The sequence below is a fragment of the Pelophylax lessonae genome, assembly GCF_965119305.1.
Source record: "Pelophylax lessonae genome assembly, chromosome: 13".
NCBI classification, from domain to species: domain Eukaryota; kingdom Metazoa; phylum Chordata; class Amphibia; order Anura; family Ranidae; genus Pelophylax; species Pelophylax lessonae.
This window is the reverse complement of record NC_138780.1, coordinates 210,111,011-210,131,923: the sequence shown is the minus strand read 5'-3', so window position 1 is coordinate 210,131,923 and position 20,913 is coordinate 210,111,011. Positions and strand designations below refer to the sequence as shown.

Sequence of the window (20,913 nt, the reverse complement as noted above, 5' to 3'; positions counted from 1 at the left end):
GTAGGTGTCCCCTTCATCCCACCGTGTGCTATTCCCCAGGTAGGTGTCCCCTTCATCCCCCCATGTGATATTCCCCAGGTAGGTGTCCCCTTCATCCCACCATGTGATATTCCCCAGGTAGGTGTCCCCTTCATCCCACCATGTGATATTCCCCAGGTAGGTGTCCCCTTCCTCCCCCCATGTGCTATTCCCCAGGTAAGTGTCCCCTTCATCCCACCATGTGCTATTCCCCAGGTAAGTGTCCCCTTCCTCCCCCCATGTGCTATTCCCCAGGTAGGTGTCCCCTTCATCCCACCATGTGCTATTCCCCAGGTAGGTGTCCCCTTCATCCCATCATGTGCTATTCCCCAGGTAGGTGTCCCCTTCATCCCCGTCATGTGCTATTCCCCAGGTAGGTGTCCCCTTCATCCCACCATGTGCTATTCCCCAGGTAGGTGTCCCCTTCATCCCTCCATGTGCTATTCCCCAGGTAAGTGTCCCCTTCATCCCCGTCATGTGCTATTCCCCAGGTAGGTGTCCCCTTCATCCCCGTCATGTGCTATTCCCCAGGTAGGTGTCCCCTTCATCCCCGTCATGTGCTATTCCCCAGGTAGGTGTCCCCTTCATCCCCGTCATGTGCTATTCCCCAGGTAAGTGTCCCCTTCATCCCACCATGTGCTTTTCCCCAGGTAGGTGTCCCTTCATCCCATCATGTGCTATTCCCCAGGTAGGTGTCCCCTTCATCCCATCATGTGCTATTCCCCAGGTAGGTGTCCCCTTCATCCCACCATGTGCTATTCCCCAGGTAGGTGTCCCCTTCATCCCATCATGTGCTATTCCCCAGGTAGGTGTCCCCTTCATCCCGCCATGTGCTATTCCCCAGGTAAGTGTCCCCTTCATCCCATCATGTGATATTCCCCAGGTAGGTGTCCCCTTCATCCCCCCATGTGCTATTCCCCAGGTAGGTGTCCCCTTCATCCCGCCATGTGCTATTCCCCAGGTAGGTGTCCCCTTCATCCCACCATGTGCTATTCCCCAGGTAAGTGTCCCCTTCCTCCCCCCATGTGCTATTCCCCAGGTAGGTGTCCCCTTCATCCCGCCATGTGCTATTCCCCAGGTAGGTGTCCCCTTCATCCCACCATGTGCTATTCCCCAGGTAAGTGTCCCCTTCCTCCCCCCATGTGCTATTCCCCAGGTAGGTGTCCTCTTCCTCCCGTCATGTGCTATTCCCCAGGTAGGTGTCCTCTTCATCCCATCATGTGCTATTCCCCAGGTAGGTGTCCCCTTCCTCCCCCCATGTGCTATTCCCCAGGTAGGTGTCCCCTTCATCCCACCATGTGCTATTCCCCAGGTAGGTGTCCCCTTCCTCCCCCCATGTGCTATTCCCCAGGTAGGTGTCCTCTTCCTCCCGTCATGTGCTATTCCCCAGGTAGGTGTCCCTTCATCCCATCATGTGCTATTCCCCAGGTAGGTGTCCCCTTCATCCCACCATGTGCTATTCCCCAGGTAAGTGTCCCCTTCATCCCACCATGTGCTATTCCCCAGGTAGGTGTCCTCTTCCTCCCGTCATGTGCTATTCCCCAGGTAGGTGTCCCTTCATCCCATCATGTGCTATTCCCCAGGTAGGTGTCCCCTTCCTCCCCCCATGTGCTATTCCCCAGGTAGGTGTCCCCTTCATCCCCCCATGTGCTATTCCCCAGGTAGGTGTCCCCTTCATCCCGCCATGTGCTATTCCCCAGGTAGGTGTCCCCTTCATCCCACCATGTGCTATTCCCCAGGTAAGTGTCCCCTTCCTCCCCCCATGTGCTATTCCCCAGGTAGGTGTCCTCTTCATCCCATCATGTGCTATTCCCCAGGTAGGTGTCCCCTTCCTCCCCCCATGTGCTATTCCCCAGGTAGGTGTCCTCTTCCTCCCGTCATGTGCTATTCCCCAGGTAGGTGTCCCTTCATCCCATCATGTGCTATTCCCCAGGTAGGTGTCCCCTTCATCCCACCATGTGCTATTCCCCAGGTAAGTGTCCCCTTCATCCCACCATGTGCTATTCCCCAGGTAGGTGTCCTCTTCCTCCCGTCATGTGCTATTCCCCAGGTAGTTGTCCCCTTCATCCCCCCATGTGCTATTCCCCAGGTAGGTGTCCCCTTCATCCCCCCATGTGCTATTCCCCAGGTAGGTGTCCTCTTCATCCCATCATGTGCTATTCCCCAGGTAGGTGTCCCCTTCCTCCCCCCATGTGCTATTCCCCAGGTAGGTGTCCTCTTCCTCCCGTCATGTGCTATTCCCCAGGTAGGTGTCCCTTCATCCCATCATGTGCTATTCCCCAGGTAGGTGTCCCCTTCATCCCACCATGTGCTATTCCCCAGGTAAGTGTCCCCTTCATCCCACCATGTGCTATTCCCCAGGTAGGTGTCCTCTTCCTCCCGTCATGTGCTATTCCCCAGGTAGTTGTCCCCTTCATCCCCCCATGTGCTATTCCCCAGGTAGGTGTCCCCTTCCTCCCCCCATGTGCTATTCCCCAGGTAGGTGTCCCCTTCATCCCATCATGTGCTATTCCCCAGGTAGGTGTCCCTTCATCCCATCATGTGCTATTCCCCAGGTAGGTGTCCCCTTCCTCCCCCCATGTGCTATTCCCCAGGTAGGTGTCCCCTTCATCCCATCATGTGCTATTCCCCAGGTAGGTGTCCCCTTCCTCCCCCCATGTGCTATTCCCCAGGTAGGTGTCCTCTTCCTCCCGTCATGTGCTATTCCCCAGGTAGGTGTCCCCTTCATCCCATCATGTGCTATTCCCCAGGTAGGTGTCCCCTTCATCCCACCATGTGCTATTCCCCAGGTAAGTGTCCCCTTCATCCCCGTCATGTGCTATTCCCCAGGTAGGTGTCCCCTTCATCCCGTCTTTCTGCCTCCAGCCATGCTTCCAGCACTGCCGATTTAAAGGGAAACCAAACCAAGAACATTTGATAATCTCACATTGCGGGAAGTCAGTCTTCGGTGATTGGACGATTGCTGTCCCCTCAAAATAACTCAACAACCCGCTGGCAACAAAAGTGAGTACACCCCTAAGTGACAATGTCCAAATTGGGCCCAAAGTGTGAATATTTTGTGTGGCCGCCATTATTTTCCAGCACTGCCTTAACCCTCTTGGGCATGGAGTTCACCAGAGCTTCACAGGTTGTCACTGGAGTCCTCTTCCCCTCCCCCATGATGACATCACAGAGCTGGTGGATGTTAGAGATCTTCCCCTCCTCCACCTTCTGTTTGCGATAACGCCAAATTTACTACACCCGCTCCCCATTCACACCTGAGACCTTGTAACACTAACGAGTCACATGACACCGGGGAGGGAAAATGGCTAATTGGGCCCAATTTGGAGATTGTCACTTAGGGGTGTACTGACTTTTGTTGCCAGTGGTTTAGACATTAATGGCTGTGTGTTGAGTTATTTTGAGGGGACAGTAAATTTACACTGTTATACAAGCTGTACACTCACTACTTTACATTGTAGCAAAGTCTCATTTCTTCAGTGTTGTCACATGGGAGGGGTGTACTTACTTTTGTAAGATACTGTATTATATAAATATATAATGAACAAATCAATGAATAACATTCATATCAAATAATGTCCCGTAATCGCAAATATATTATAAATGGAAAACCCCCACAGAGATGGGATATCAGACCTGTAAACACACGAGGATCGTCCAATGAACCCCTCAGCCTGGCCTCACAACTCCCCCCGACATCGGGAATAGACCGCAGAGCGGGGACAAGGACAAGCTAGCACAGTTTTATTATAAAAGGCACCAAATAGGAACTCAGATGGGAAAAAAGTAAATACAGCATGTGTCAGTCAAACTATGTGTGCCAGCCAGCATCATGGTGTCAGTCACCCAAACCCCGCCCAACATGTTTCGTCATGTAAGAATGTCTTCAGGGGCCTTTGCACTGATACATGCTGTGTTTGGTTGTCCTCACTGATGCTGCAACTTTCCTCCTTTTACAGATCACGTCATGTGACCGGCCTCTCCGGACAATAAAAACTTCCATTCAGAAATGTTTAAGAACATTCAATTTGTTCAATTTTCATTAATGCCGGTCAGACATTCATTTTCTACTGCAGTGACAAGGCATCCGTGGGGGGGGGGGGGGGGGTTCTTGCACAATGCGGCTTATCTTCAGGAAAGTCCAAAATCAAATGTTAAAGGGAAACAAGATTTTGAAGTACTTTAGAAGGCCATTCGTCCAATCATCGAATGTACTGAGAAATCTGCGAGCTTAAGATCCTATGTCCTCGAATGCACCCCATGAAAACAATCCTAATCACTGAAACACTTAGAACCCAGGGGGCACATGCAGCCCTTTGGTTTTATTGTGGGGCCCCGGGCCCCTGCATACAGGAGTTTGTGTTTTCCTTCCCCAAGACATGAAAAGTTCATTTTTTCTGAGCTGTCCATCCAATTTCTTTTTATGGATTTTTTTCTTTGGAATAATTATACAGTGAGGGAAATAAGTATTTGATCCCCGACCAATCAGCAGATTTCTGGCTCCCAGGTGTCTTCTATACAGGTAATGAGCTGAGATTAGGAGGATTCTCTTATAGGGAGTGCTCCTAATCTCAGCTTGTTCCCTGTATAGAAGACTCCTGTCCACAGAATCAACCAATCAGATTCCAATCTCTCCACCATGGCCAAGACCAAAGAGCTGTCCAAGGATGTCAGGGAGAAGATTGGAGACCTACACAAGGCTGGAATGGCTACAAGATCATCGCCAAGCAGCTTGGTGAGAGGTGACAACAGAAAATAACTGTCAGTCTCCTCAGTCTGGGGCTCCATGGAAGATCTCACCTTGGGGAGTTCCAATGATGATGGAGAACGGTGAGGAATCAGCCCAGAACTACACAGGAGAATCTTCTCAATGATCTCAGCTGGGACCATCGTCACCAAGAAAACAATTGGTAACACACTACCCCATGGAGGACTGAAATCCTGCAGCACCCGCAAGGTCCCCCTGCTCAGGAAATCACATGGTACAGCCCGTCTGATGTCTGCTAATGAACATCTGAATGATTCAGAGGAGAACTGGGGGGAAGTGTTGTGATCAGAGGAGACCAAAATCGAGATCTTTGGCATCAACTCAACTCACCGTGATTGGAGGAGGAGGAATTCTGCCTATGACCCCAAGAACACCATCCCCCACCGTCACACATGGAGGTGGACACATTATGATTTGGGGGTGTTTTTCTGCTAAGGGGACAACTTCACCGCATTAAAGGGACGATGGGCGGGGCCATGTGCCATCAAATCTTGGGGGAGAACCTCCTTCCCTCAGCCAGGGCATTGAAAATGGGTCATGGATGGGAATTCCAGCATGACAATGACCCCAAAAACAGGACCAAGGCAACAAAGGAGTGGCTGAAGAAGAAGCACATTAAGGTCCTGGAGTGGCCTAGCCAGTCTCCAGACCTTCATCCTATAGAAAATACGTGGAGGGAGCTGAAGATTCGAGTTACCAAACGTCAGCCTGGAAACCTTAATGACTTGGAGAGGAGAAAATCCCTCCTGAGATGTGTGCAAACCTGGGGGCCAACTCCAAGAAATGTCTGACCTCTGACCTCTGTGATTGCCAACAAGGGTTTCCCCACCAACTACTAAGTCATGTCCTGTGAAGGGGTCAAATACTTATTTCACTCATTAAAATGCAAATCAATTTATAACTTTTTTGAAATGCGTTTTTCTGGATATTTTTTTTTATTCCGTCTCTCACCGGTAAAATAAACCGACCAATAAAATTATAGACTGATCATTTCTTTGTCAGTGGGCAAACCTACGAAATCAGCCGGGGGTCACATACTTTTTCCCCTCACTGTAATTGGGAAATATTAAATGTGGTGCAGATCATTTTTCGGGAGTCGGTATGAAGCACAAATGTGGAATTATTGATTGGTGAAAGGATCTCTGGCAGTCTAATGTAATGTGTCTCCTGAAGCACACCCCCACTCTTCAATACCTCCTTGTACCATGTTCAGTCTCTAACCGTCTCCTGTACCATGTCTGCAGTCTCTGACCGTCTCCTGTACCATGTCTGCAGTCTCTGACCGTCTCCTGTACTATGTCTGCAGTCTCTGACCCTCTCCTGTACCATGTCTGCAGTCTCTGACCGTCTCCTGTACTATGTCTGCAGTCTCTGACCCTCTCCTGTACCATGTCTGCAGTCTCTGACCGTCTCCTGTACCATGTCTGCAGTCTCTGACCATCTCCTGTATCATGTCTGCAGTCTCTGACCATCTCCTGTACCATGTCTGCAGTCTCTGACCCTCTCCTGTACCATGTCTGCAGTCTCTGACCGTCTCCTGTACCATGTCTGCAGTCTCTGACCATCTCCTGTATCATGTCTGCAGTCTCTGGCCGTCTCCTGTACCATGTCTGCAGTCTCTGACCATCTCCTGTACTATGTCTGCAGTCTCTGACTGTCTCCTGTACCATGTCTGCGGTCTCTGACAGTCTCCTGTACTATGTCTGCAGTCTCTGACCATCTCCTGTACTATGTCTGCAGTCTCTGACTGTCTCCTGTACCATGTCTGCAGTCTCTGGCCGTCTCCTGTACCATGTCTGCAGTCTCTGACCATCTCCTGTACTATGTCTGTAGTCTCTGACCATCTCCTGTACTATGTCTGCAGTCTCTGACCATCTCCTGTATCATGTCTGCAGTCTCTGACCATCTCCTGTACCATGTCTGCAGTCTCTGACCATCTCCTGTACTATGTCTGTAGTCTCTGACCATCTCCTGTACTATGTCTGTAGTCTCTGACCATCTCCTGTACCATGTCTGCAGTCTCTGACCATCTCCTGTACTATGTCTGCAGTCTCTGACTGTCTCCTGTACCATGTCTGCGGTCTCTGACAGTCTCCTGTACTATGTCTGCAGTCTCTGACCATCTCCTGTACTATGTCTGCAGTCTCTGATCGTCTCCTGTACCATGTCTGCAGTCTCTGACCATCTCCTGTACTATGTCTGTAATCTCTGACCATCTCCTGTACTATGTCTGCAGTCTCTGACCATCTCCTGTATCATGTCTGCAGTCTCTGACCATCTCCTGTACCATGTCTGCAGTCTCTGACCATCTCCTGTACTATGTCTGTAGTCTCTGACCATCTCCTGTACTATGTCTGTAGTCTCTGACCATCTCCTGTACTATGTCTGTAGTCTCTGACCATCTCCTGTACTATGTCTGCAGTCTCTGACCATCTCCTGTATCATGTCTGCAGTCTCTGACCGTCTCCTGTACCATGTCTGCAGTCTCTGATCGTCTCCTGTACTATGTCTGCAGTCTCTGACCATCTCCTGTACTATGTCTGCAGTCTCTGACCATCTCCTGTATCATGTCTGCAGTCTCTGACCGTCTCCTGTACTATGTCTGCAGTCTCTGACCCTCTCCTGTTCTATGTCTGCAGTCTCTGGCCGTCTCCTGTACCATGTCTGCAGTCTCTGACCATCTCCTGTATCATGTCTGCAGTCTCTGACCGTCTCCTGTACCATGTCTGCAGCCTTTGACCATCTCCTGTACCATGTCTGCAGTCTCTGACCGTCTCCTGTACCATGTCTGCAGTCTCTGATCGTCTCCTGTACTATGTCTGCAGTCTCTGACCATCTCCTGTACTATGTCTGCAGTCTCTGACCATCTCCTGTACTATGTCTGCAGTCTCTGACCATCTCCTGTATCATGTCTGCAGTCTCTGACCGTCTCCTGTACCATGTCTGCAGTCTCTGACCCTCTCCTGTTCTATGTCTGCAGTCTCTGACCATCTCCTGTACCATGTCTGCAGTCTCTGACCATCTCCTGTACTATGTCTGTAGTCTCTGACCATCTCCTGTATCATGTCTGCAGTCTCTGACCGTCTCCTGTACCATGTCTGCAGTCTCTGACCCTCTCCTGTTCTATGTCTGCAGTATCTGACCGTCTCCTGTACCATGTCTGCAGTCTCTGACCCTCTCCTGTTCTATGTCTGCAGTCTCTGACCATCTCCTGTACCATGTCTGCAGTCTCTGACCGTCTCCTGTACCATGTCTGCAGCCTTTGACCATCTCCTGTACCATGTCTGCAGTCTCTGACCATCTCCTGTACCATGTCTGCAGTCTCTGACCATCTCCTGTACTATGTCTGCAGTCTCTGACCGTCTCCTGTACCATGTCTGCAGTCTCTGACCGTCTCCTGTACCATGTCTGCAGTCTCTGATCGTCTCCTGTACCATGTCTGCAGTCTCTGACCATCTCCTGTATCATGTCTGCAGTCTCTGGCCGTCTCCTGTACCATGTCTGCAGTCTCTGACCATCTCCTGTACTATGTCTGCAGTCTCTGACTGTCTCCTGTACCATGTCTGCGGTCTCTGACAGTCTCCTGTACTATGTCTGCAGTCTCTGACCATCTCCTGTACTATGTCTGCAGTCTCTGACTGTCTCCTGTACCATGTCTGCAGTCTCTGGCCGTCTCCTGTACCATGTCTGCAGTCTCTGACCATCTCCTGTACTATGTCTGCAGTCTCTGACCATCTCCTGTATCATGTCTGCAGTCTCTGACCATCTCCTGTACCATGTCTGCAGTCTCTGACCATCTCCTGTACTATGTCTGTAGTCTCTGACCATCTCCTGTACTATGTCTGTAGTCTCTGACCATCTCCTGTACCATGTCTGCAGTCTCTGACCATCTCCTGTACTATGTCTGCAGTCTCTGACTGTCTCCTGTACCATGTCTGCGGTCTCTGACAGTCTCCTGTACTATGTCTGCAGTCTCTGACCATCTCCTGTACTATGTCTGCAGTCTCTGATCGTCTCCTGTACCATGTCTGCAGTCTCTGACCATCTCCTGTACTATGTCTGTAGTCTCTGACCATCTCCTGTACTATGTCTGCAGTCTCTGACCATCTCCTGTATCATGTCTGCAGTCTCTGACCATCTCCTGTACCATGTCTGCAGTCTCTGACCATCTCCTGTACTATGTCTGTAGTCTCTGACCATCTCCTGTACTATGTCTGTAGTCTCTGACCATCTCCTGTACTATGTCTGTAGTCTCTGACCATCTCCTGTACTATGTCTGCAGTCTCTGACCATCTCCTGTACTATGTCTGCAGTCTCTGACAGTCTCCTGTACTATGTCTGCAGTCTCTGACCGTCTCCTGTACCATGTCTGCAGTCTCTGATCGTCTCCTGTACTATGTCTGCAGTCTCTGACCATCTCCTGTACTATGTCTGCAGTCTCTGACCATCTCCTGTATCATGTCTGCAGTCTCTGACCGTCTCCTGTACTATGTCTGCAGTCTCTGACCCTCTCCTGTTCTATGTCTGCAGTCTCTGGCCGTCTCCTGTACCATGTCTGCAGTCTCTGACCATCTCCTGTATCATGTCTGCAGTCTCTGACCGTCTCCTGTACCATGTCTGCAGCCTTTGACCATCTCCTGTACCATGTCTGCAGTCTCTGACCGTCTCCTGTACCATGTCTGCAGTCTCTGATCGTCTCCTGTACTATGTCTGCAGTCTCTGACCATCTCCTGTACTATGTCTGCAGTCTCTGACCATCTCCTGTACTATGTCTGCAGTCTCTGACCATCTCCTGTATCATGTCTGCAGTCTCTGACCGTCTCCTGTACCATGTCTGCAGTCTCTGACCCTCTCCTGTTCTATGTCTGCAGTCTCTGACCATCTCCTGTACCATGTCTGCAGTCTCTGACCATCTCCTGTACTATGTCTGCAGTATCTGACCGTCTCCTGTACCATGTCTGCAGTCTCTGACCCTCTCCTGTTCTATGTCTGCAGTCTCTGACCATCTCCTGTACCATGTCTGCAGTCTCTGACCGTCTCCTGTACCATGTCTGCAGCCTTTGACCATCTCCTGTACCATGTCTGCAGTCTCTGACCATCTCCTGTACCATGTCTGCAGTCTCTGACCATCTCCTGTACTATGTCTGCAGTCTCTGACCATCTCCTGTATCATGTCTGCAGTCTCTGACAGTCTCCTGTACTATGTCTGCAGTCTCTGACCATCTCCTGTACTATGTCTGCAGTCTCTGACTGTCTCCTGTACCATGTCTGCAGTCTCTGGCCGTCTCCTGTACCATGTCTGCAGTCTCTGACCATCTCCTGTACCATGTCTGCAGTCTCTGACCGTCTCCTGTACCATGTCTGCAGCCTTTGACCATCTCCTGTACCATGTCTGCAGTCTCTGACCATCTCCTGTACTATGTCTGCAGTCTCTGACCAGCTCCTGTATCATGTCTGCAGTCTCTGACCGTCTCCTGTACCATGTCTGCAGTCTCTGATCGTCTCCTGTACTATGTCTGCAGTCTCTGACCATCTCCTGTACTATGTCTGCAGTCTCTGACCATCTCCTGTATCATGTCTGCAGTCTCTGACCGTCTCCTGTACCATGTCTGCAGTCTCTGACCCTCTCCTGTTCTATGTCTGCAGTCTCTGACCATCTCCTGTACCATGTCTGCAGTCTCTGACCATCTCCTGTACTATGTCTGCAGTCTCTGACCATCTCCTGTATCATGTCTGCAGTCTCTGATCGTCTCCTGTACCATGTCTGCAGTCTCTGACCCTCTCCTGTTCTATGTCTGCAGTCTCTGACCATCTCCTGTATCATGTCTGCAGTCTCTGACCGTCTCCTGTACCATGTCTGCAGCCTTTGACCATCTCCTGTACCATGTCTGCAGTCTCTAACCGTCTCCTGTACTGTGTCTGCAGTCTCTGACCATCTCCTGTACTATGTCTGCAGTCTCTGACCGACTCCTGTACTATGTCTGCAGTCTCTGACCATCTCCTGTACCATGTCTGCAGTCTCTGACCCTCTCCTGTTCTATGTCTGCAGTCTCTGACCATCTCCTGTATCATGTCTGCAGTCTCTGACCGTCTCCTGTACCATGTCTGCAGCCTTTGACCATCTCCTGTACCATGTCTGCAGTCTCTGACCGTCTCCTGTACTGTGTCTGCAGTCTCTGACCATCTCCTGTACTATGTCTGCAGTCTCTGACCATCTCCTGTACTATGTCTGCAGTCTCTGACCATCTCCTGTACCATGTCTGCAGCCTTTGACCATCTCCTGTACCATGTCTGCAGTCTCTGATCGTCTCCTGTACTATGTCTGCAGTCTCTGACCATCTCCTGTACTATGTCTGCAGTCTCTGACCATCTCCTGTACTATGTCTGCAGTCTCTGACCATCTCCTGTATCATGTCTGCAGTCTCTGACCGTCTCCTGTACCATGTCTGCAGTCTCTGACCCTCTCCTGTTCTATGTCTGCAGTCTCTGACCATCTCCTGTACCATGTCTGCAGTCTCTGACCATCTCCTGTACTATGTCTGCAGTATCTGACCGTCTCCTGTACCATGTCTGCAGTCTCTGACCCTCTCCTGTTCTATGTCTGCAGTCTCTGACCATCTCCTGTACCATGTCTGCAGTCTCTGACCGTCTCCTGTACCATGTCTGCAGCCTTTGACCATCTCCTGTACCATGTCTGCAGTCTCTGACCATCTCCTGTACCATGTCTGCAGTCTCTGACCATCTCCTGTACTATGTCTGCAGTCTCTGACCATCTCCTGTATCATGTCTGCAGTCTCTGGCCGTCTCCTGTACCATGTCTGCAGTCTCTGACCATCTCCTGTACTATGTCTGCAGTCTCTGACCGTCTCCTGTACCATGTCTGCGGTCTCTGACAGTCTCCTGTACTATGTCTGCAGTCTCTGACCATCTCCTGTACTATGTCTGCAGTCTCTGACTGTCTCCTGTACCATGTCTGCAGTCTCTGGCCGTCTCCTGTACCATGTCTGCAGTCTCTGACCATCTCCTGTACTATGTCTGCAGTCTCTGACCAGCTCCTGTATTATGTCTGCAGTCTCTGACCGTCTCCTGTACCATGTCTGCAGTCTCTGATCGTCTCCTGTACTATGTCTGCAGTCTCTGACCATCTCCTGTACTATGTCTGCAGTCTCTGACCCTCTCCTGTTCTATGTCTGCAGTCTCTGACCATCTCCTGTATCATGTCTGCAGTCTCTGACAGTCTCCTGTACTATGTCTGCAGTCTCTGACCATCTCCTGTACTATGTCTGTAGTCTCTGACCATCTCCTGTACTATGTCTGCAGTCTCTGACCATCTCCTGTATCATGTCTGCAGTCTCTGACCGTCTCCTGTACCATGTCTGCAGTCTCTGATCGTCTCCTGTACTATGTCTGCAGTCTCTGACCATCTCCTGTACTATGTCTGCAGTCTCTGACCATCTCCTGTATCATGTCTGCAGTCTCTGACCGTCTCCTGTACCATGTCTGCAGTCTCTGACCCTCTCCTGTTCTATGTCTGCAGTCTCTGACCATCTCATGTACCATGTCTGCAGTCTCTGACCATCTCCTGTACTATGTCTGCAGTATCTGACCGTCTCCTGTACCATGTCTGCAGTCTCTGACCCTCTCCTGTTCTATGTCTGCAGTCTCTGACCATCTCCTGTATCATGTCTGCAGTCTCTGACCGTCTCCTGTACCATGTCTGCAGCCTTTGACCATCTCCTGTACCATGTCTGCAGTCTCTGACCGTCTCCTGTACTGTGTCTGCAGTCTCTGACCATCTCCTGTACTATGTCTGCAGTCTCTGACCGTCTTATGTACCATGTCTGCAGTCTCTGACCGTCTCCTGTACTGTGTCTGCAGTCTCTGACCATCTCCTGTACTATGTCTGCAGTCTCTGACCGACTCCTGTACTATGTCTGCAGTCTCTGACCATCTCCTGTACTATGTCTGCAGTCTCTGACCATCTCCTGTACTATGTCTGCAGTCTCTGACCGACTCCTGTACTATGTCTGCAGTCTCTGACCGTCTCCTGTACCATGTCTGCAGTCTCTGACCCTCTCCTTTTCTATGTCTGCAGTCTCTGACCATCTCCTGTACCATGTCTGCAGTCTCTGACCATCTCCTGTACCATGTCTGCAGTCTCTGACCCTCTCCTGTTCTATGTCTGCAGTCTCTGACCATCTCCTGTATCATGTCTGCAGTCTCTGACCGTCTCCTGTACCATGTCTGCAGTCTCTGACCATCTCCTGTATCATGTCTGCAGTCTCTGACCGTCTCCTGTACCATGTCTGCAGTCTCTGACCATCTCCTGTACCATGTCTGCAGTCTCTGACCGTCTCCTGTACTGTGTCTGCAGTCTCTGACCATCTCCTGTACTATGTCTGCAGTCTCTGACCGACTCCTGTACTATGTCTGCAGTCTCTGACCATCTCCTGTTCTATGTCTGCAGTCTCTGACCATCTCCTGTACTATGTCTGCAGTCTCTGACCATCTCCTGTACCATTTCTGCAGTCTCTGACCATCTCCTGTACTATGTCTGCAGTCTCTGACCGACTCCTGTACCATGTCTGCAGTCTCTGACCATCTCCTGTACTATGTCTGCAGTCTCTGACCATCTCCTGTTCTATGTCTGCAGTCTCTGACCATCTCCTGTACTATGTCTGCAGTCTCTGACCATCTCCTGTACCATTTCTGCAGTCTCTGACCATCTCCTGTACCATGTCTGCAGTCTCTGACCGTCTCCTGTACTGTGTCTGCAGTCTCTGACCATCTCCTGTTCTATGTCTGCAGTCTCTGACCATCTCCTGTATCATGTCTACAGCCTTTGACCATCTCCTGTACTACTTCTGTAGCTGTACATTCCCTGAAATTCTGTGGGTCTCCCTGGTGATGTTGAGGGTTTCATTGTAAGTGAAGGTTATATGTAGAGAAGATTGCTGTGACGTCTCCCGGATCTCCCACTCTTCTTTCCCTGAACAGTCTCTCGGAGCGCTCTCTATATTTGCTGACTAATCTCCTCTTTTCTCCCTCTCTGAATAGATGGAAATTTCCTCGCAATCGGTTCCCATGACAACTACATCTATATTTATGCCGTTAATGAGAATGGAAGGAAATACAGTCGGATTGGTAAATGTTCGGTGAGTTTTAAAGGCACAGGAAAAGTTTTTGCTTTGGCTGGAGTTCCACTTTAACTGAAGGTGTAATTTTCCCACTCAGGGCCATTCCAGCTTCATCACTCACCTGGACTGGTCTGTCACCTCCCAGTATCTGATGTCCAATTCCGGCGATTACGAGATTTTATACTGTGAGTATCCCGACAAAAGTCACTTCCAGTTGAAGGGTGACACCGGCCTATCAGTGGTGCTCCTGCGCTGTCACATGCTGTGCTGGTGGAGACTAGGGCCGTGCTGACGCTCATTGTCAGCTGTCGTGAGTCACCTCTAATTGGGTGTCCAGTGTGGATGTATGGATTGGTAGTTTAAATACTAGAAGCGGTGGGGGGGGGGGGGGAATGTGGGGAATTTTAAAGGTTGCGTTGGCTGAATGAAGGTTGGGAAATGCTTGCCTATGGCAGCAGTCTGTATGCGGGGCGGCCACAGGTGCTACTTGGGCAACAAGATGTCTGGGTTTGTAGGCATCATAAACCTCGTGATCAGTGCCTGATCCAACTGCTTAGTGATCTGTCAGGCAATGATCATATTTCTGTGATTATGCTGTCCAGTTCTGGGCACCGGTCCTCAGGAAGGATGTGCTGGAACTGGAGAAAGTCCAGAGAAGGGCAACAAAAATAATTAGGGGAATGGAGGACATCAGCTATGAGGAAAGACTACAAGCACTGAACTTATTCTCTCTGGAGAAGAGACGATTGAGGGGGGGATATGATATCAATGTACAAATACTGTACTGGTGACCCTAGCATAAGGAACAAACTATTCAGAGAAAGGGAATACAATAAGACACGTGGCCACTCACTAAAACTAGAGGAAAGGCCTTAAAGTGCGTAAGGGGTTCTTCACTGTAAGAGCGGTAAGGATGTGGAATTCTCTTCCACAAGCAGTCGTATCAGCAGGGAGCATCGATAGTTTCAATAAACTACTAGATGGACACCTTAAAGACCACAACACACAGGGGTATACAATGTACAACATACAGGGGTATACAATGTACAACATACAGGGGTATACAATGTACAACATACAGGGGTATACAATGTACAACATACAGGGGGTATGCAATGTACAACATACAGGGGTATACAATGTACAACATACAGGGGGTATACAATGTATGGTTAAAAGCAAACACACACATCATAGGTTGAACTGGATGGACTGATGTCTTTTTTCAACCTCAGTAACTATGTAACTGTGACCGTCCGCTCCCAGATAGGAAGCTCAGATCAGATAAAGTTTTATCTATACCGGGATCGCTATAACGAGGAAATGTATAGAATGCTGCGACTTATTTACTCATAGGAGTCACATATTAGAGTTGGTCTGATGATTTTGGAATGTATCCTCCAATACTCTTAGGGAGGCACAGTGATCTTTAGGGGAAATGATGAGATATGAGATGATGGGGCCTCCTCTGTAGACGGTGTACATCAAGAAGCTCCATATTATTAATGTAGAGGAAATCATGCAGGTCTAATCCTCTGGTTAAAATGGTCCTAATGCATTCTCCGCATTAAGGTGAAAAACCTTTTAGGTGCAGCTCCCCCTCCCTTATACTTACCTGAGCCCCATCTCTATCCAGCGCTGTGGATGAGAGCAGATGCTCTCCTGGGTTTCGCTTTCCTCATTGGCTTACACAGCAGTGGGAGCCATTGGCTCCTGCTGTGATCAATCACAGCCAGCGAGCCAGTAATGAGAGAGCAGGGGGCGAGGTGAATGGATATACAAAACGCTGCTTGGTCCGAGTCTATTATCTTGCAGCACATATGAGCAGGATATTGGATTGGTGGCATCATTCAGAAAATAAACTTTGGGTACAAATTGAACAGACTCAAACAGAAATAGACTTAAAGAGGGCGATATGGGTCTACCAGTGGTTACCTAAGGAATTGAAAAATCACCCAATAATAGGAAACACACTGCGGATATGCTCGCATCCGAGCATATATAGTAAACTAACGAAGAAGGAATCACCTTTATTTCCAATATTAGGGAATCCGCAGTTTACTCCGGGCTTAGACTCCAGAAGCTTTATACAGCTGAGAGAAAAGAAACAGGAACAGGCTTCATCATTTCTTATACAAAATAACTGGGTTTCGATCAGTGAATTGCTGGAGAGAGATGGTGCATATAGCTTGTCTTTCTGGCAAGCAGCGCAACTACATCATTTCCTGGACTCCATACAGGACTCAGAGAAGTATGGTAGAGCATTAACAAAATTTGAAAAGCTATGTGTAGAACCAGGGAAACTACTACGTACATTGTCAATCTCCTACGATTTACTGATGGAACCAGAAGAGCAAGTTAAACCTCAGTGGGTGGGAAAGTGGGAGAAGGATTTAGGGTTTGAGTTAACAGAAGGGCAGGTGCAGAGAATAGTGAGACTAACTTTTAAACCAGCAAGATGTACCAAGACTCAAGAGATGAACTATAAGTTCATGATGAGATATATTACTCCTGAGAAATTGCATAATTGGTATCCAAGAGAAACCAGTGAATGCTGGAGATGTAAAAAAGAAATAGGTACGCTGGTCCATATTCTCTGGACATGCACAGAAGTTAAACCCTTTTGGGGAAGAGTAAAGGAGGTAATCCAGAAATTTACTGAAAATAGAATAGAGGAAAAACCAGCCCTTTTTCTGCTGCACTTGTCGGATATACCGACAAAGAGTTACGAAAACTCGATCGTCCCATTTTTGATAAATGCAGCAAAGGCATGTATACCGAGTAATTGGAAAAAAGCACACCCCCCCTCGATAGGAGAATGGGTAAATAGAGTAGAGGAAATAAGGAGAATGGAGGAAATGATTGCATCCTCTCAGAATAGGCAGGGAAGATATAAGAAAATATGGGAGGAGTGGAGTCAATTCATAATCTCGAAAGAAGGGAAACAACTTACAATAGGATAAAGTAATCTGGAAAAACTTATTGATTGCTTTGATCACTTGAACATTGGCTATGGATGGAGGGGTGAGGGGGGGAGAGAGAGGAGGAGAGAAAACTTATGGGGGTTTTCCTTTTTTTTTTTTTTTTCTTTCGTTTTTTGGGTTTTGATAGGGAGGGAGGGAGGGAGGGAAGGAAGAGAGAAAAAATGTAGGAATATAAGAGGTAAAAAGTGGAAGAGGAAGATTAAATTACGTGTTAAAAAATGTTGTAAATTTCACTTTGAAGTAAATGTTTGTATTTTGTTTTTTTTTTGTATGAATATTCCTGAATAAAAATTTCATATTTGAGAAAAAAAAAAAAAAACAAAACGCTGCTTGGGAGCCCACATAGCAGGAGGCTTGCTATTGGGGGCACTTGGCAGGGGGATATCATACATGGACTTTATGGAAATGTATGTTTGAATCCCAAAATGGGATTCTCATGTGATTGAATCAAGAGTTAAAAAAGCACCCCTCAAAATCAAAATAACATGAAAAACATCACCCCACTACACCCTAATATTGTAAATAAAAAGTGATATTACTGTGGTAGACCTGAATATGGAGATGCGTTTTCTGGTAAAAGCCGATTCCTTTTGGTCACTTAGTGCTTTGCATCCTCTTTGGAGCTGGGGATTGTAAGATTTCTGCCTGGTCCCCTCTGTAGCCCAGAATTGTAAGATTGCCGCCTGGTCCCATCTATAGGCCAGGATTGTAAGATTGCCACCTGGTCCCCTCTGTAGCTCAGGATTGTAAGGTTGCTGCCTGGTCCTTTATGTAGCTCGGGATTGTAAGGATGCCGCCTGATCCCCTTTGTAGCTCGGGATTGTAATATTGCCGCCTGCTCCTTTCTGTAGCTCAGGATTGTAGGGTTGCTGCCTGGTCCCCTCTGTAGCTCGGGATTGTAGGGTTGCCGCCTGGTCCCCTCTGTAGCTCAGGATTGTAGGGTTGCCGCCTGGTCCCCTCTGTAGCTCAGTTTGTAAGGATGCCGCCTGCCCCCCCCCCCCCCCCGTAGCTCGGGATTGTTAAGATGCTGCCCCCATTCACATGTTGTCAGTTGTACCCGGTGATTGACCATAGGGGGTCAGACCTCGGCTTTGGTTGGAAGGTTCTGCAGGCGGTACTGCTGGGTCTGTTGGCTTGGCCCTCACTGCTTTTGCTCAACAATTAGTTCCAGAATACTTCATCCCATGTTCTGTATTGTCCTCCTAGAAAAGTATTTTACAGATAGATTTCTCTGCTCTCCACCATCTGAGGTTGTGTGGGGCCCCTCCACCGCCTCACATGCAATGCAGGGTTGCTGGTTCTGCATTGTGTGTGATTGCTTTAGGAAGTCGGTGAACAGAGGAGCAGAAAAGGAAGACTACTTAGGGGATCAGTAATGCAGCTGGGAAGGAAACCTGCGGGGGAGGTAATAAGTGAAGTATTATAGTTTATTGTTACCCCCCCTAATGGGGAAACTCCATGGACCACTTGGTCTTTCTTCTGCCGTCACTCTTCTATGTTTCTATGTATTTTGTAGTTGCCTTTGGAATTGTCATAAGTATGGTTACAAAGTTCTACATCTTTTGCTGCTTTCCCTTCCAGGGATCCCAACAGCCTGCAAGCAAGTTGTCAGTGTGGAAACCACTCGAGATCTGGAATGGGCGACATATACCTGCACCCTGGGATTCCAGGTTTTCGGTAAGTCTGCGTTCTTTTGTAGCCGTTTCAGGTGACTTAAATGTGATTTGAATGAATTGAATATTTCATATTTGTACCATATGGTGAGTAAAGTGACCTATGTGATTGTGTATGTAGCACCCCCTCCCCCGACATCTCCAAGGGGGTACTCAGGACGTTCTTAGCATGCCTGCAGAAAAAAGATTTTTTGTAAATATTGGTTCTTTCTGACCCCCCCCCATGTTTTATCCTCCCACAGGGGTGTGGCCTGAAGGTTCGGACGGAACAGACCTCAATGCCATCTGCAGATCTGGAGATCAGAAGCTCTTGGCCACAGGAGATGATTTTGGAAAAGTCCATCTCTTCTCATATCCTTGTTCGCAGTTCCGGGTACGTTACACATACTAGCTGTTATCATGGCCTGTCATTAGAATTCTTCAATGACATGGTGACAATTTCCCATTTATAGTGACAGTATATCATGCAGGACTTGAGGAGTTTATCGGCTCCTGTCACTACCACAACCATAGACCTTTAGGGCCAGTTTAGACAGAAGTCAGTGGACCTACTTACATCCTTTTTTGTGTAGTGAAAAGAAACTGGACCCCATGAAGGAGACCCAAACAAACTTAGATCCTTGGTAGGAATTTGACTCCATCAGTACAGTATGAAGGTGTCTAATAATTGTCGCTCTTTTATCAACCCAGGCATCCAGCCACGCGTATGGTGGACACAGCAGCCACGTCACAAATGTCACCTTTTTACGTGAAGACCGTCACCTGATCTCTACCGGTGGGAAAGACATGAGTATCATGCAATGGCGCCTTCTCTGATGCCACCAGAAGCCTTGGAGTTTGCTCCAGTAGAAGATCCACACCACCGCTTGCCTTCTCGAGTTTGATGTGGGCTGTTTCTGTGTCGGAGATCTCTTATAAAAGAACTCAGGAAACCAACACCCCCTTCACTGGTCACCTGACCTCCCAACATCACCTTTCCATAAGGGGACGAATCTTTACCAGTGGTGACCAACTGGCGGCCCTTGTGGCCCTAGTAGGAAAAAAAGTCTTAATTTTTTTTCTTTTATTCTATTCTGTAACACAAAGATGTGAAGGTGGATCAGAGAATGGACTGAGAAGCTGCAATGGTTGCCAGATGTTACTGCTGCTGGCAGTCGTTGTTCACAGGCTTGCAGTGGTCAGGAGGGTGCTCAGCTTTCATTTATTAGAGTTGCATCTCAAAGATTTATCAATTCACTTACAGTTTGATGAAGAATAACACTAAAACAGTTTTCTTTGCTCTGTTATAAGGAAAATTAGAAAACAATATTACTGTCCTACTGGGGTGCCGGCCGGTATGTAGGAACCCGGGTGGTTGGCTCACCACTGGTGTACAGTCACACACATTACACTATAACTCGAAGGTCTTCTATGTAGACGTCACGTCCTCCATCTATAACGCACTGTATCCTTTCCTAATCTCACCTCGCATACTTTCACCGCAGACAGTATTCAGTCCCGGATGGGAAGATTCATTGGTACGTTACAATCGCTCACCCATCCTAGAAACGGTCGATGTGAATGTTTATCTGTGTTCTGTATCCGTTCCCTGCTTGTAGGGCTTTTGCTTGTTCTTGGTCAGTCATATCCACATTGCAGATTATATTAATATTCGGATATCTGGACATTATCTCCACAGAATGTATTTCCAGGCATTGTGTGTATCGGTTGGGGGGGTTGGTGTATTAATTGCAATAATGTTTTTTAATTATCCTTTTTTTTTTTTCACTGGGTGCTAACAGTAATGGTTAAAGTGGAATGTCACCTCTGGGGTGGGGTTACTTCCGGGGCGGGGTCACCTCTGGGGCAGGGTTACATCTGGGGTGGGGTTACTTCCGGGGCGGGGTCACCTCTGGGGCGGGGTTACCTCCGGGGCAGGGTCACCTCCGGGGCGGGGTTACCTCCGGGGCAGGGTCACCTCCGGGGCAGGGTCACCTCCGGGGCGGGGTTACCTCCGGGGTGGGGTCACCTCCGGGGCGGGGTTACCTCCGGGGCAGGGTCACCTCCGGGGCGGGGTTACCTCCGGGGCGGGGTCACCTCCGGGGCGGGTCAGATAGGTGCTCTTTTTGAACCACATCTTCAACCTCCAGTTGTACGATATTCTGCATCTCTGATGTTCTCCGCCTAGCGAAATGTATTCTGAAAGCACTTAAAATGCCTTATATAAAAAATTGCTAAGATTGTAGAATATCTTTCATCCAAGGTGTGAAAAACGCTATACTGGGACCTACCTTACAGTGTCACATGACTTCATCCTTACAGATCCTGAGCACATCTGACATCACCCATAATGG

The 20,913-nt window shown here is 48.7% G+C and overlaps 1 protein-coding gene across 8 annotated transcripts in view; it reads left to right on the top strand.

Annotated features, from left to right (window-relative positions):
• Positions 1–20,270, top strand: part of EML1 (EMAP like 1) — a 354,659-nt gene extending 334,389 nt beyond the window's left edge. For all 8 annotated transcript variants that reach the window (XM_082275525.1, XM_082275529.1, XM_082275528.1 and 5 more), the window contains 5 exons: positions 13,844–13,941; positions 14,021–14,108; positions 18,489–18,584; positions 18,823–18,953; positions 19,271–20,270. In XM_082275525.1, the coding sequence (XP_082131651.1) occupies positions 13,844–13,941; positions 14,021–14,108; positions 18,489–18,584; positions 18,823–18,953; positions 19,271–19,396 (539 nt within the window). In that variant the 3' untranslated portion in view covers positions 19,397–20,270. The remainder of the gene's footprint in view (positions 1–13,843; positions 13,942–14,020; positions 14,109–18,488; positions 18,585–18,822; positions 18,954–19,270) is intronic.
• Positions 20,271–20,913: the final 643 nt, after the last annotated feature.